This window comes from Phyllopteryx taeniolatus, chromosome 17 (genome assembly GCF_024500385.1).
Source record: "Phyllopteryx taeniolatus isolate TA_2022b chromosome 17, UOR_Ptae_1.2, whole genome shotgun sequence".
In the NCBI taxonomy this organism is placed as follows: domain Eukaryota; kingdom Metazoa; phylum Chordata; class Actinopteri; order Syngnathiformes; family Syngnathidae; genus Phyllopteryx; species Phyllopteryx taeniolatus.
In genome coordinates this window covers 13,065,398-13,080,513 of record NC_084518.1, presented here as the reverse complement: position 1 = coordinate 13,080,513, position 15,116 = coordinate 13,065,398, and the positions used below count along the sequence as shown (strand labels likewise).

The 15,116-nt window shown below is 39.1% G+C and overlaps 1 protein-coding gene across 5 annotated transcripts in view; it reads left to right on the top strand.

Moving 5' to 3' along the window:
- sh3pxd2b (SH3 and PX domains 2B) overlaps positions 1-15,116 on the top strand; it is a 34,706-nt gene that overhangs the window by 15,753 nt on the left and 3,837 nt on the right. For 2 of the 5 annotated variants that reach the window (XM_061751378.1, XM_061751375.1), the window contains 9 exons: positions 3,404-3,495; positions 6,046-6,071; positions 8,696-8,827; positions 9,220-9,321; positions 9,517-9,600; positions 12,636-12,753; positions 13,692-13,891; positions 13,996-14,042; positions 14,921-15,046. In XM_061751378.1, coding sequence (XP_061607362.1) covers positions 3,404-3,495; positions 6,046-6,071; positions 8,696-8,827; positions 9,220-9,321; positions 9,517-9,600; positions 12,636-12,753; positions 13,692-13,891; positions 13,996-14,042; positions 14,921-15,046 — 927 coding nt within the window. Of the gene's footprint in view, positions 1-3,403; positions 3,496-6,045; positions 6,072-6,885; positions 6,922-8,695; positions 8,828-9,219; positions 9,322-9,516; positions 9,601-12,635; positions 12,754-13,691; positions 13,892-13,995; positions 14,043-14,920; positions 15,047-15,116 lie in introns of all 5 variants that reach the window. The other 3 variants (XM_061751374.1, XM_061751376.1, XM_061751377.1) reach the window with 3 other exon arrangements.

Below are 15,116 nucleotides of genomic sequence, written 5' to 3'. Positions count from 1 at the left end.
ATTACGTGACTTTTACCAAAGAGATAAATGGATAGATGGAATACAGTACTTGCTTCGGCTCCAGAACTGCAGTCATAAACCTGCTGATAGCTTGTGTCTAATTGCTGCTTTTTGAGCAAAAGGAAAACATTAAGCTCACTGCTGCACCTTGGAGATTTATCATCATGTACATGTATATCAGCTTCCTTGAAGATTTTTTTTTTATTCTTGTTTTTTTTAGAATTGTAAAATGTTATACCTGAGCGTGGATCTGCTTTGAGGCAGACAATATATAATATAAACGTATAATATATATGCACAAGTTCATCCCAAAGGTGTTTGATGGGGTTTTGGTCTGTACTTTCCAATGTCATCCAAGCATGCCCATTAGGACCTTGGGGAACAGGGGTTTTTCCCCAAACTGTTCCCACAAAGTTAGACACAAAATAGTTTAGGTATGCTGACTAATTGAAATTCAAGGAAAACTAAGGAGTTCAGCCCCCTTCTTGATTAACTAATTGATCGAAAGATGGATAGACTATAGTTTTGTCTATAGAATGTGTCTCTCATCAGAGAGCCACACCAAAAGTGTTGCTGAGCTGGTTCTTGTCAGCAAAAGTGGTGCTTTTCTTACATTTTACAAGTTTGCTTAAGCTATTCACACCTTCTTTCTGCTCCTTGCCGATAGAACATGGAGCATGTTTTTAAGTGAGCTTTGACTTTAGTATTTAAATGTGCCATTTTGCCTTGAGGGAGTTTTGGGAATGTTTTTTCTATGAGTAATTATGGGAATATCTGAAGCATTTTTACTGCTGTGGCTTAACTACAGTTAATGCAGCTGTAGTGAAAATGCTTGAACAGCGATGGAGATTAGTTTTACCATATCAGAACGTTTTCTTCCAGAATTAATTCATGTCCACCAACAGAACAAGGACAGGTTGAACAGGGATAACATGTCTGAATTTGACTTCGAAGCTCAATTGTTTTCATCCAGTCTTGTTGACAAGGTGGAACTTCATGTTGATGCTGGAGAAGAGCTGTGTCAGACTTTATTTGAGCTGCTGAGGCTTAACCTGACTCGTCTGGAATTCCCCTGGTTTGGTAGTCATGTTTTTATTAAAGACAAAAATATATATATATATTTATATAAACAGAGTTATTTTTTTGCATACATCAACAGCTTAACTGCTGAGTTTGGATGACTCAGTCTAGATCACACACGGCTTGATACTAAGTGAGTTCTAAATGAAGCTTGCAAGGAAAACACCATCATGATGTAATAGTGCAGGCAAGCATTCTCAATACAACACAGACATCCATAGAGGCACTGACACTGTTCCTGATTTGTCCCTCTTAGTTGAAAGAATTACAGCCAAGAAAGTGAAATACAACCAAGTTAACATGTTCTGCTGTTAATAATAGCAAACAACAAACAAAATAGGTTTTTCTTACAGTCATAAATGTTGTACATTCACTCCAACGCCACCATTGTTCTGTAGGTGGTGGTAATGTTTATTACGAGATGGTAGACAACTGCCAAAGGTCTGAAGGATAAAACGTAAACCATCTTTGCTTGGTCAGTTTTCAGTCTACTTACAAATTGTGTTTTGTTATAACCTGCAGAAAACTGGAGTATTTGTTCTTTTTGAAGAGACACACGCTTTTCATTGGACAGCGTTGTTAGCATGGAGAAAACATTCCGTTCCACGCTATGCTTGGCAGAGTAAATGAATTCTGTGAATGCACTCGTAGTTTTAATTCCATTTGTTCTTTGAAAACACACACACATACAAACGCACAATTACCTTAATGCTGCCAGCTGTAAAGAATACCCATAAAGTCCATTTACGTTAATGTACGCTTTGCTGCTCTCCCGTCTCGTCCCTGGGGAGCATGATAATGAAAGGACGGCCCACAAGCGAACAGACATAAATCCAAGGAGAGAACACCCAATTCACAGTGCACTTTGACCTCAAGAAATGTGCAGTGTCGCAGGGGAGGACGTAGTCGTGGGGGTCACCAGTCAATCAACTGTTCAGTTCAGGAGTGGGGAGCATACACTCTGAATGAGCAATGTTGTGTACACTATGAATCAGCAAACATTGGTGTCTATTTTTAACTGGAAACTGAAATAATGGCTTTACCAACTATATATGACAAGGCTAAGTGCCACATAGGACAAGGACACCTTGGTTTGGGTGTCTGGCTTCCATCCCATAGCTGCCAGGCCTGACGTTATAGAGACTGTGCTCCTTCAAAGGACAGAAGTGAAACACTTAAGAGTATTAAAAGCCGAGGTAGAGGCCAGTAGAGAGAGCTTGATGGATAGTATTCAGGTTTGCCTGCCAGCTTCAGCAGAGGAAGGCATAGTCTCACTTCCAATAAAAGTGACAGTCCACACAAGGACTTTGACAGGAGATGTTCTGTCTCCTGGTTTAGAGCATCACGCATTCAGGGTGACTGTCTGTCTCCCCTCTAATTAGTTTGCTTGAAAGATAAAACTGGGAGTAGAAGAAAGAAAGGCAGACTCCGAAATGGCTGCGATAACAAGACAACGTCACGGGAACAAAAATGGCCGTTTGTCTTCATTTGCAGTCGGGTTGTCAGAGTCAGGCTTTTTTCCTGCAAGTGATCCTGCACAGGGCCATGACAGAAAAGAGGAGCTGGATCGGTGGACTCAAACAGGGACCAAAGATAGACCACAAACAACATGGTGTTTTGACAAAAAAGCTTCCTACAGAAGTGACTTCACAAGGCTTTACATTACAGATTATATGGGGCATCATTGTTTTAACATGAGCACACTGACAAAAGTACCAGTTACTTACTAATTGAAGCATTTAAATATTTTGGGTTTTTTTTGTACCATTTTCCTTCCATTCCACTGAGCTCTTGCAATGGTGTGAAAATGAACAAATTCCCATCTATATCATCAATACACCTGTGGGATGAAACTTCAATACTCAAGAGAAAATTCACACAAGCACAGGGAGAATATTCAAACTCCACATAGTGATGTTGCTAAGGATATCCTGACTGTGAAGCAGGCATGCGAACCCTATTCCACTGCAACTCTCAATCCAAGGTACCAAGAATCCCTGTCATCAACTGCGAAATTCAAAATTGTTTTATCTTCACCCTGTGCCACGTGCTTACAATCACAGAGGCCACCAATTCAACAATATGAATGAATACCCTATGTGCAAAATGGATGTTACTCATCTTTGAAAATATAAAAATAAATCAGTTAAGTAACTAAATCAGGAAAGGGACGGCAGCAGAACATTTTGTACAAAATTGTACTTTTCAAACCCGTATGCGGTCCTTTCTATCTAAGTGACTTTGACAATGCTAAACAAACCGTTTCAAGTCAAAGATCTAGGTGTGTTTCCTGAAGTTTTCCCACTATGTTCTGCCCTTGCAGGCCCTCATCCAGCTCCCAGTCTACATCTCACAGTGCGAGGAGGTCAGATTGTTTTTTGAGACCAGACCAGAAGACCTCAACCCACCCAAGGAGTAAGTACTGCATGGGGCCACCGACATCTCAATCTACCTCCGCTATACTGTACCAACAAGGGAAAGGCATAATAATCAATATCTTAGTTGTTGTGTGGAACTGATGTTGATCGTTTATCAGAGTTTGTCTAAGGGGTTTATATTTGTTCTTGGGTTTTGGTCGTCTGTCAGCCTCATTTTAAATTAAACAGATTTATACAATGGCAGGAGTCCTCGTCTGAATGCAAATATGCAACAAGACTGGGAAGCAGTCAGCACACTATTGATCTTGATGTATGGTGTCTGACAGCCAAGACCTCTCTGTCTCATCAGCACTCACACAGATTATTATTATTTTTTTTGTATTCTCCACACGGCAGTAGGTGGTCGCCAAGGACAAATAGCTCTTAACTCCTCATGTAAATTCCTTAGCACATGCTGGGGTGAGGCTGGAAGGGTGTGGTAGCTGACTGTAGGGATGACCTTGGTTGTCGTCACTGAAATTAAATTAAATCTCTCTGCTTGTGCTGCAGCATTGGTGGGCCGGTGATATAGTCAAGACTCGGTTTGACTTTCTCAACCACGGACATAGAAGAAAACAGACTGGAAAGAGGAAGAGGGGTGTCTTTAGAATAGGAAGTTTTGCAAGAAATATTGGATAGAAATAGTAAAAAAAAAAAAAAAAGACTGAAAATGAAGAGTTGGAGGGAGTACAGGGGAATGTTGATACAGAACATCCATCCATCCATCCATTTTCTGAGCCGCTTCTCCTCACTAGGGTCGCGGGCGTGCTGGAGCCTATCCCAGCTGTCATCGGGCAGGAGGCGGGGTACACCCTGAACTGGTTGCCAGCCAATCGCAGGGCACAGAGAAACAAACAACCATTCGCACTCACAGTCATGCCTACGGGCAATTTAGAGTCTCCAATTAATGCGTGTTTTTGGGATGTGGGAGGAAACCGGAGTGCCCGGAGAAAACCCACGCAGGCACGGGGAGAACATGCAAACTCCACACAGGCGGGGCCGGGGATTGAACACGGGTCCTCAGAACTGTGAGGCTGACGCTCTTACCAGTCGCCCACCGTGCCGCCTGATACAGAACAGTGTTCCATAATTAATTGAGAATATGTTTTCTGACAATGAAGATATTCCCAGATGACTCAACTGTACAACATGTGATCATGCCGTCATGAGGGGCAACGCTACACTTGAGTCATCGTCAGTCAGAAAAAGTAATCTCTTCCAGTACATTATAGTATGTTTCACAACCTTAGAGGCAATTTACCAGAAGAGGAGTGATCTCACACAATTCAGGATTTCATTTCAATTTCTAGGGGGTCAATACGCATGTCAAGTTGCACAGAAATCCAGAGGTCGAATCACTCCAAACGTTTTATGCTCCCCCCATCTTTGTTTTCGATATAGATGTAAATTGTTGAGCCCTGAAGTCCAAAAACAGGGGAAAACAAACAGTTGAGCCACACCTCTTAATCAATCACAAAAGGGTTGAGGTTGGACACTGTTAGAATTAACTCAATATTTATGCCTATTGATTTAGAATCATTCAAGGTCAATATCGCTAGCCCCGCTTCTATGACTACTCCTACTGCCACTGCTCCTCTTGTAGCAATATTCATATTACTCGATATCCTGTATCTCTGGCTGAGTTAAGAGACTTTCTTGACCAACGTTTGACCTCAACCTTGTTTGTCCCGGGTATCATTTGTTTAATTCTCTATAGCGCAATAAGTAATACTTTATTTATTGAGACCCGAGCAGCTACGATGTACAGAGCGAACATCTTTTATGAGCCTAACAACATTCTTGTTGCTAAAGGCAAACAGGAGAAGCGGTTGAGCAATAGACAGAGTGATTTAACAAGATGGAAAAGGAAAATTATCAAGTAAAAGTGCAAAATTGAGTTGAAGTTTTGGGACGTGTGCGCGGACGCTCACATTCTTTGCTGCTCTGGAGCAATGCTCTATTTATCTGGCTAATGTCTACCCCAGTCCAAGTCAATGCATTTAACTGTCATATAATTGTATTTAAAACATTCAGCCAATTATGCAGTGTTCCTTTCTGTTGTTCTTGTGTTAGTGCTTTCAAAACATTCTGCACTAAATACAAAACAATTACTCAGCAGTGACTGTTCGTATACTCTTTCCTTAGCAACTTGGGGTAATGGGCTCTGCTGCTCAACATAGAGCAAAGAAAGGACAGGAAGAGGCGGCAGCAATACAATTAGACAAAACTGGACAAAGAAGATTATTCAGATAATATCTAGTAGTAAAGTACTATAATACAATTTATACAGATTATCACATCACTACTCTGTATTAACTATAAAACTCAGAAAGCAACCAAAATTAAGGAGCACCATCTTCTGCTAAAAATCTTTCGAAAAGCAGTAGTACCAGATGTAGTCATACAAAATGTTGATTAAAATGTACTATATATATTTTTTTAATTATAATAATATTTGATGTTGACAACAGTATTTAATGATAAATAATACAAGTGGATGAGCAGGATTTCTACATTGTAATGTTTGTTTGTTTTTATTTTCTATCAGGGAACCAGCAGGAAAGAAGAAATCAGGTGAGTCACATAACGCTATTTATGATGAATGCAATCATTTTTATGTGGTTATGACTTTTTTTTTTTTTCCCCAAACTAAACGTCTGTGACCAACCATTGTACTTCTCTATATTTACTGTGATGTGACATTGTTTCCCTCTTGTGGTGGAATAACAGCATTGATTCTGTCACGTTAAATGTTTTCCAATCTGACTTTTTTTAAAAATAAAATATAATATTATATATATATATATATATATATATAATATTATATATATATATATATACATATATATTTATATATATATATATTTATATATATATATATATATATATATATATACTCATATATATATATATATATATATATATACATATTTATAATTATATATATATATAAAATATTATATATACTCATATATATATATACATATTTATATATATATATATATGATATATGTCATATTATATATTATATATATATACATATATAATATCATATATATATATATACATATATATATTATATATTATATATAATATATATATATATACACATATTATATATACATATATATATATACACATATTATATATATATGTACATATATAAATATTTAGATATATATATGTCATATATTATATATGATATATATATATATATATATATAAGTATATATATATATATATATATATATATATATATATATATATACACACACACACACATACATACAGTACATAGAAAATCTCTCTCATATCTTCGTTCACTCTTAAGTTGCAACCATGTCATTCCTTTTCAGTTTTCTTCTCCATTCATTTTCCTTTCCATCAGGGTTTGCAGAGAGAGCGACTACTTTCCTAAAGCGAGGTAGTAAGACACTGACCGTCATGCTTGGTCGTGCTGTGTGTTGACGCGCCAAGTTGCTAGAGGCCTTCGCCCCACTGCCGACACACACATACACACGCGCACACACCCTCTACCCTTCCCTCAGCCTGCGCAGGTGGGTTGTAGCTGCCCTGCATTATGCAGTTGGGGGTCCTTAGTATTCCTGTGCCTTTAAACTGAGAAGTGCAGTGGGACTTGATTTACAATGTGGATGCATAGATCTTTACTTCACAGATTGGCTATACATGTTATAATTGTATAGCCAAAGCTATATGCTCTGATTTTCACGTTTCAGGCACAAAGTACCATATTGTAATTATTATGAACTAACAAGTTACAGTCAGACTATGCCCAAACTAGCCTTACATTGCATTCGTGATGGATTTCCTCAAATGGTGGACGTCTCTAATAATCACCAGATGTGTGATCCACTTGGAAAAAAATGAGCGCGGCATCTCAAACATACATTTTCTTTAATTTTTATTTTTTTATATAAACATTCGGGGGTATAGCAGCTATGACTGACACCACCATGCGATGCAGTATACATCATTACCACAACACAGCACTTGCCGAGCCGGCAAGTATAGCTGAAGTTAACACTGGAGTTTATTGCGTATTTCGTTGTCAGTCTACACCCAAACTAGCCTGGATGTTCGTTCTTACATTGCCTTACCCTACTCAAATAGTGAATAGCTCTCCTGTAAAGGAGAGTCGTGCTCCGAATAATTTCCAGGTGCTTTGTCAGCTCATCACAATACACACCCGACCTAATAAAAATTAAATTTGTACAAATAAAGACAATTCCTTTAGGCACCTGGTACTCACTGCAGACGAGTAACAAAAGATCCCCGGCTTCTATATGAGGAAATGCACTAATCATAATCTCATTTGTATATTCCATTTTGTTTTGTTTTACGCTGGCTTATAAGGTTTAAACACAATCTGACATTGGTTTTGTGTTTTGCTTGCCGCTGCTCACTGAAGGATCTGCATCCCAATCCGAGGTGCCGTATTTAGGATGCTTGAAGTTAAAATTCATCACCCCGATTGTTGCAACCATGTTTAGTTGTTTGTTGTTTAGTTTTTCCATCCATCTGTACCTTCAGTGAACTGCTTGCTGTGTCAGTCTTCCCCATCATGATCATTTACACGTAGACTTAATTCAGTGTAGTTTTAACAAATTGCCGTTAAAACCAGACGAGACCAGTGATTTAACTCTTTGTCTTTTTATTTTTCACGGTGTTGGTGGTGGGATTTCTATGGTGCTGGTTAATAATTGATATAACCTTGTATACCTTTAATAACCTCTAAGATTTGTTCCCATTATTTGGTCTTTATGGTTGTTTTCCCCTACACTGTCGCTCCAATCACGTCTGCTACCCCACCTGCTCTGCATCCGGCTGACTCCAAAATCTAGTTAAGCCTCTTCTCAGTTATTTGTTGGTGCTTTTACACAGACTTTGACCTTGTTGGAATTATTCTTGGCATATCACCCAAAGTCAATTCACTTTCAGTAGTGGAAGTTTCCTTACAATTGGACAGCGTTATTCAAAACCATGTCAAGGTGACTATCTGAAAAGTGCACAGGTAATGCAAATTCATGGGATATCACTGATATCCCATCAAGGGGTTTAATGACATTTAATGAATAGCAATTTGAGTGGAGGCTTTGCTACATTATTGAGACTTTGCCTAAAAATAAAAACAGCAGACAGTAAATATAAGAGTGCGTGTGCTGTCCTTACTCTAACAGGAGACGGCACTTCAGCTGACCCGCTTCTTTTGGACCAGTATGTGGCAGTAACGGACTACGAGAAGCAGGAGAGCTCCGAGATCAGTCTCCACGTGGGTCAAGTGGTGGAGGTCATTGAGAAAAATGAGTCCGGTAGGTTCCCAACCACCTTAATTAACTGTTCAGACATTTGTCTAGTAACATTTTTAACCTTTTAAGTCAAATCAATTTCATTTATTTAGCACCAATTTACATCAGATATTATCTTACTTTTCAAACAAGTGTAAGAAGAACTTAACCACTGTTATAGTACAGAATACTTTAAATCTATTTTTCTCAATTCATTCGATTATACCGATGACATTAACACCATTAATTTTCCTTGCTGATTGACTGATAAATCATACCATTTTACTGCCTATTAGGCGTGCAGGGTCCTTTTAAAAACACCCACTTAAACCAGATACTGTTCTTTACAGTTCATTTCCCCGACAAGACACCTAATATGTCACTCTTATATTGTTATTTATATTGTGTACTGGCAGGCTGGTGGTTCGTGAGTTCAGAAGACGCGCAGGGCTGGGTTCCTGCCACCTGCCTCGAGGCCCAGGATGACCCTGATGACTTCACTCTTCCAGGAGAAGAAGGTACACCATGAATGAAGCCTTCTCATTGGATGTGTGGTTGCGACTGTCCATGTGAGGTATCTATAGGAGACCATTTAAATAATGTGATAGCATCCAGGAACTGAATCCGAGCCTGGCTTTTATGTATTTAGAAGTTCCAGATACGTTGAGGTGTAATATTACTTCCTTTCTTGCATCACTGTGCTGCCATGTCAGCGCCTCAGAGATTCTGGTCTTTGCCGAGGCACGTGGGCCGCCGCCGCACTTTAGGGGATCTTTTCAGCACGGGCTTTGGGCAAGGTGGAGCGCACACCTTTTTCTTCTACTCCCCCTTTTACCCTCAAATGTGTGTCTTTTTGTGTGTTCACGCACGTAACCTATATGCTTGGCATGTCCTGTAAAGGCCTGTGCATGTGAATTAAATCCTTGCATGCAATGTACAAATTTAATCATTTCATTTAACCAGCCATGATAAATGTCAATTAAATCAAGACATAGTAGTACAATTACATCACTTATGTACACTTACCGCTCACAATATTAAGTACCTAAGGTATTAGGTCGACTTAATAAGATCCAAAACAAGAGTTGTATAAAAAAAAAAATAATAAAAATAAAACAATAAGACTAAAAAAAGACAATACTTTGAGGTTACGAATGGAGCTTGGCATAAGAATACAAGCATCAGTGGGCACGCTCAGTTACCCCCATACTCCCCCCCTCCCCCATCTGATTGTTTAATATTTACAGGACGGTGTAAAAGTGTTTCACATGCAAATATTTACTTGAAATACTAGAGCTCAGACTCACCATCTAAATCCATAATCGCTATTCGCATTGACAGTAACGAATGACGAGCGAATCACAAACGAATTGTTACTCTTTGTACTATTCCTAAATAGACATTGTCCAGCAAATTAAAAATCCAATTTGATATTTTGCAAACTATCTATAACCCCCTGGTTAATTCGTGCTCGCAGTTTCTTTTGGGTAGCAGATTTTTTCACAACACCAGAACAAGTGTATGCTGACGCATTTTGCCTGGCGCGTTTTTGCAATCGCTTTTCGCTCCAGAAAAAGCTGATGCCCAAACTCTTTTTTTTTTACAACCCCAATTCCAATGAAGTTGGGACATTGTGTTAAACATAAATAAAAACAGAATACAATGATTTGCACCTCATGTTCAATCTATATTTAATTGAATACACTACAAGACAAGATATTTAGTGTTCAAACTGATCAACTTGATTGTTTTTAGTAAATAATCATTAACTTAGAATTTTATGGCTGCAATATGTTCCAAAAAAGCTGGGACAGGTGGCAAAAAAGACTGAGAAAGTTGAGGAATGCTCATCAAACACCTGTGGAACATCCCACAGGTGAACAGGCTAATTTGGAACTGGTGGGTCCCATTATTGGGTATAAAAGGAGCTTCCCTGAATTGCTCAGTCATTCACAAGCCAAGATGGCACGGTACACCTCTTTGTGAACAAGTGCGTGAGAAAATAGTCAAACAGTTTAAGGACAATGTTCCTCAACGTACAATTGCAAGGAATTTAGGGATTTCATCATCTACGGTCCATAATATAATCAAAAGGTTCAGAGAATCTGGAGAAATCACTCCATGTAAGTGGCAAGGCCGAAAACCAACATTGAATGCCCATGACCTTCGATCCCTCAGGGGGCACTGCATCAAAAACCGACATCAATGTGGAAAGGATATCACCACATGGGCTCAGGAACACTTCAGAAAACCAATGTCAGTAAATACAGTTCGGGGCTACATCCGTAAGTGCAACTTGAAACTCTACTATGCAAAGCAAAAGACATTTATCAACCATACCCAGAAATGCCGCCGGCTTCTCTGGGCCTGAGCTCATCTAAGATGGAGTGATCGAAAGTGCAAAAGTGTTCTGTGGTCCGACGAGTCCACATTTCAAATTGTTTTTGGAAATTGTGGACGTCATGTCCTCCGGACCAAAGAGGAAAAGAACCATCCGGACTGTTATGGACGCAAAGTTCAAAAGCCAGCATCTGTGATGGTATGGGGCTGTGTTAGTGCCAATGGCATGGGTAACTTACACATCTGTGAAGGCATCATTAATGCTGAAAGGTACATACAGGTTTTGGACAAACATATGCTCCCATCCAAGCAACGTCTTTTTCATGGACGCCCCTGCTTATTTCAGCAAGACAATGCCAAACCACATTCTGCACGTTACAACAGTGTGGCTTCGTAGTAAAAGAGTGCGGGTACTAGACTGGCCTGCCTGCAGTCCAGACCTGTCTCCCATTGAAAATGTGTGGCGCATTATGAAGCGTAAAATACGACAACGGAGACCCCGGACTGTTGAACATCTGAAGCTGTACATCAAGCAAGAATGGGAAAGAATTCCACCTACAAAGCAACAATTAGTGTCCTCAGTTCCCACACGTTTATTGAATGTTGTTAAAAGAAAAGGTGATGTAACACAGTGGTAAACATGACCGTGTCCAAGCTTTTTTGGAACGTGTTGCAGCCATAAAATTCTAAGTTAATGATTATTTGCTAAAAACAATAAAGTTTGTCAGTTTTAACATTAAATATTTGCAAATCATTGTATTCTGTTTTTATATATGTTTAACACAATGCCCCATCTTCATTGGAATTGGGGTTTAGTTTAAAAAAGGATCCCACGCTGCATCGTGGGCGTGGTCTGTTTTGCGATGCCGTAAAATGTGTACCTTGTGACGTCTTCTGAAGGAATAGCCGTATAGCTAACCACTACCTCAATAAATGTCATAAATAAATAAGTGTCAATAAATCCTCAATGTTTTTTTCTCTAAACAGCAGTCAAACATCATATTGGCAACTTTAGTTTTCACAGGTGGATCGAACTAAGTCAATGTCTAGGCCTCTAATTGGTCGATGGAGAGGTCAATTATTCAATTTGACCAATGAGTTTAGCAGATATCTCGGGCTTCTAACCATCCAGGTTGGAAACGCCATTTTTCCCCCCCAGTCATTTATTGTGATGAGTCTGTGGATTAAGTGTACCTAATCAAATGTCCAGTGAGTGTATGCATGTTTTGTGTTTGTTGCATGTTTTTTTTCCTTTCTCTATATTATTCGACACCCTACAGCCTCCCTCCATCAGATACATTACATTTTTATATTTATTGATATATATTAGAAAAGTTGCTTTCTTGGTCAGTTCCAAGATAAAGAAATATCTTAATATATGTTGAAAAGTTAGACAATGCAATATTTCGTCAATGTATGCTTTGGACCAAGAAGCTTCTCCTCGTTTGCTTTCTATCAGCATTCTAATATGGTCTTTTTATTCCTATTCCAGAAGAGAAATATTCCGTAGTTTATCCTTACTCAGCCCGGGACCAAGACGAGATCGACCTGGAGAGAGGAATGATTGTGGAGGTCATTCAGAAGAACTTGGAGGGCTGGTGGAAGATCAGGTATTTCATATCACTAACTGGTATTTCAACATTATATACTGCTTTTAAACACCTTATTAACTGCGCACTGTCTAAAGCAGTGATTCCCAACCACTGTCCCGCAACACATTAGTGTGCCGTGAGAAATTATCAGGTTTTCTGCGGTAAATTATCCAATTTCACTTAAATGGTCTGACATTTTTTTATTAATTTACTAATTTACAAATAATGTATCTTTGTTCATCTATGCCAATGATGAATACTGAAAGGCAGTAAATAAAGTGAATGCTCTTCGTGTAGCCCTACAGGGTACCCACAGTATACAGTATATACTTTTGGTAATCTTTTTCAGGTTTTTTTTTTTTTTTTTTGTGGTGGTGTGCAGTGAGATTATTCCAATGTAAACTATGTGCCTTGGCTTAATAAAGTTTGGGAAACACTCATCTGAAGAATGAAGACCTGCACTACACATTACACACTACACTTTTTTTTTTTTTTTAATAATGTTTGATTAAAATGTATTTCCCAGTCAATAATGTGTTTTTCTTTTATGGTCACGAACAGTTAAATTTCAACAAAACGTTTATGTTCCGTGCGGTGTTAATTCATTAACTTCTGAAATGGAATCATTCTTCAGCTAGTCAATTTTTTTCCACCCCACATGCGAGGGGCCAAGTCATCAAAATGTATCTAAGTTGTGAAGTTTTATAAAGTGCCGTTTAGTACACTGCCATCAGAAAGGAGATTGGATATAAAGAAACAGCACATAGATTGTAAAAGAAAGAATTGGAGTCTTCCTGGTATGAAGCCAACCCAAGTGTTTTTTTTGTTTTTGTTTTTTAAACACGAAAACATTGATAGCTCCCCCGGTGTTTTTCAATTGTTCCTGCATGGTCTTATCGTACCATACCTCAGTCACTTTCACAGTGTCATAGACGAATAATATGACGTCCAATCAGGTACCAGGGATGCGAGGGCTGGGCCCCAGCTTCTTACCTGAAGAAGGCTGACATTCAGAGCCAGAAGCAGGCGGCGGGCGGTGCCGCACACGCCAGCACCAACGACCTGGATGGATTCTCCAAACAGAGCCAGTCGACCCGAGAGAACCGAGACGGCAGCCAGAAAGAAAACAGACTCTCGTTCTTTTCCGATAACAAGAGTAAGTCAACATTGATGATCGAGCATTTAGATTCTATATTTAGGATGGTTCATATTTCAAACCTGCACTGCTGTAACAACTTGACTCATTCTTTCTAACTACAGAATTTGGACTAAGACAAAGACCTCCTCCACGCAGAGATCTTTCCATAGTAAGACACCTAAATTACCAAACATCCTCAAATGGTGGCCTTGCCAGGCCTCAATCAAACCAATGAATGCCTAACCTCCATTAGATGGCTCCATTTTTCCCCCTCAGAAAAAAATAAACACCAAGTTGTTGTATTTGCCTTGATGATCCCAAGCAGTACAGTTCAGTTTGGTCCAATACATCCTGATTTAGTTAGCATTTGCCAATAGCTGCATGAGGTACATAGTGTGACATCATAGCAGCAGGTAGGAGTGTGTTTCAAAGACAACACTTATCAATCAACTGTCATCAATTTTGACCACACCCACATTTGTTTTTCTTTTCTTTTTTTTTGTGATTAGCAACCCGAAAATGTCCCCACATCCCCCACAGTTTGGTGTACCTTGTTTACCAGTGAATTCTTTAAATAAGAAAAATGCATCACATTACAAGTAATCACTTAATTCAGAAAACATGCAAAAAATACACCTCATCATGGTCTTATAGCTGTGAAGCAAATGCAAACATGAACGGACATAACCTTGCCAGAGGGCTTGCACTTCTCAGGTGCGCTCATCATATTTGATGGTTCTTAAACAGAACATTTAGAATTGCCATGTACCAAGAATAAAATGACAGATAAACAGAAAATGCTACTATAGGGTCTCATTCGCATTGTAATACAAACAACAGTGACTATTCTCTATCAACCACTGAACAGACGGCAGTGGATCCAGCAAATACCACCCAATGAAGGTTGACTCTCAAATAAATGCCTAACTTTAAATAAACACCTGTTGCTCTCTGCCGTTCAGTAAATAAATGCCAGCCACCATTTGAGGAAATACTGTGTATCACCTTGTTCTGTTGTGATCATCTTGGCCCTCAACCTTTTCACAGCCACGTGGTACAAACCTTCCCAAGCCGCCCGGTCCTCCACAGGTCGAGGAAGAGTTCTACACAATAGCGGATTTCCAGACCACCATCCCTGATGGGATTAGCTTCCAGGCTGGAGTCAAAGTGGAGGTGAATTAGGCACACCCCTACATGATTTGGAAGTAGTGTAACAAAGGTGAATTAAAGAGTGAAAATGGCT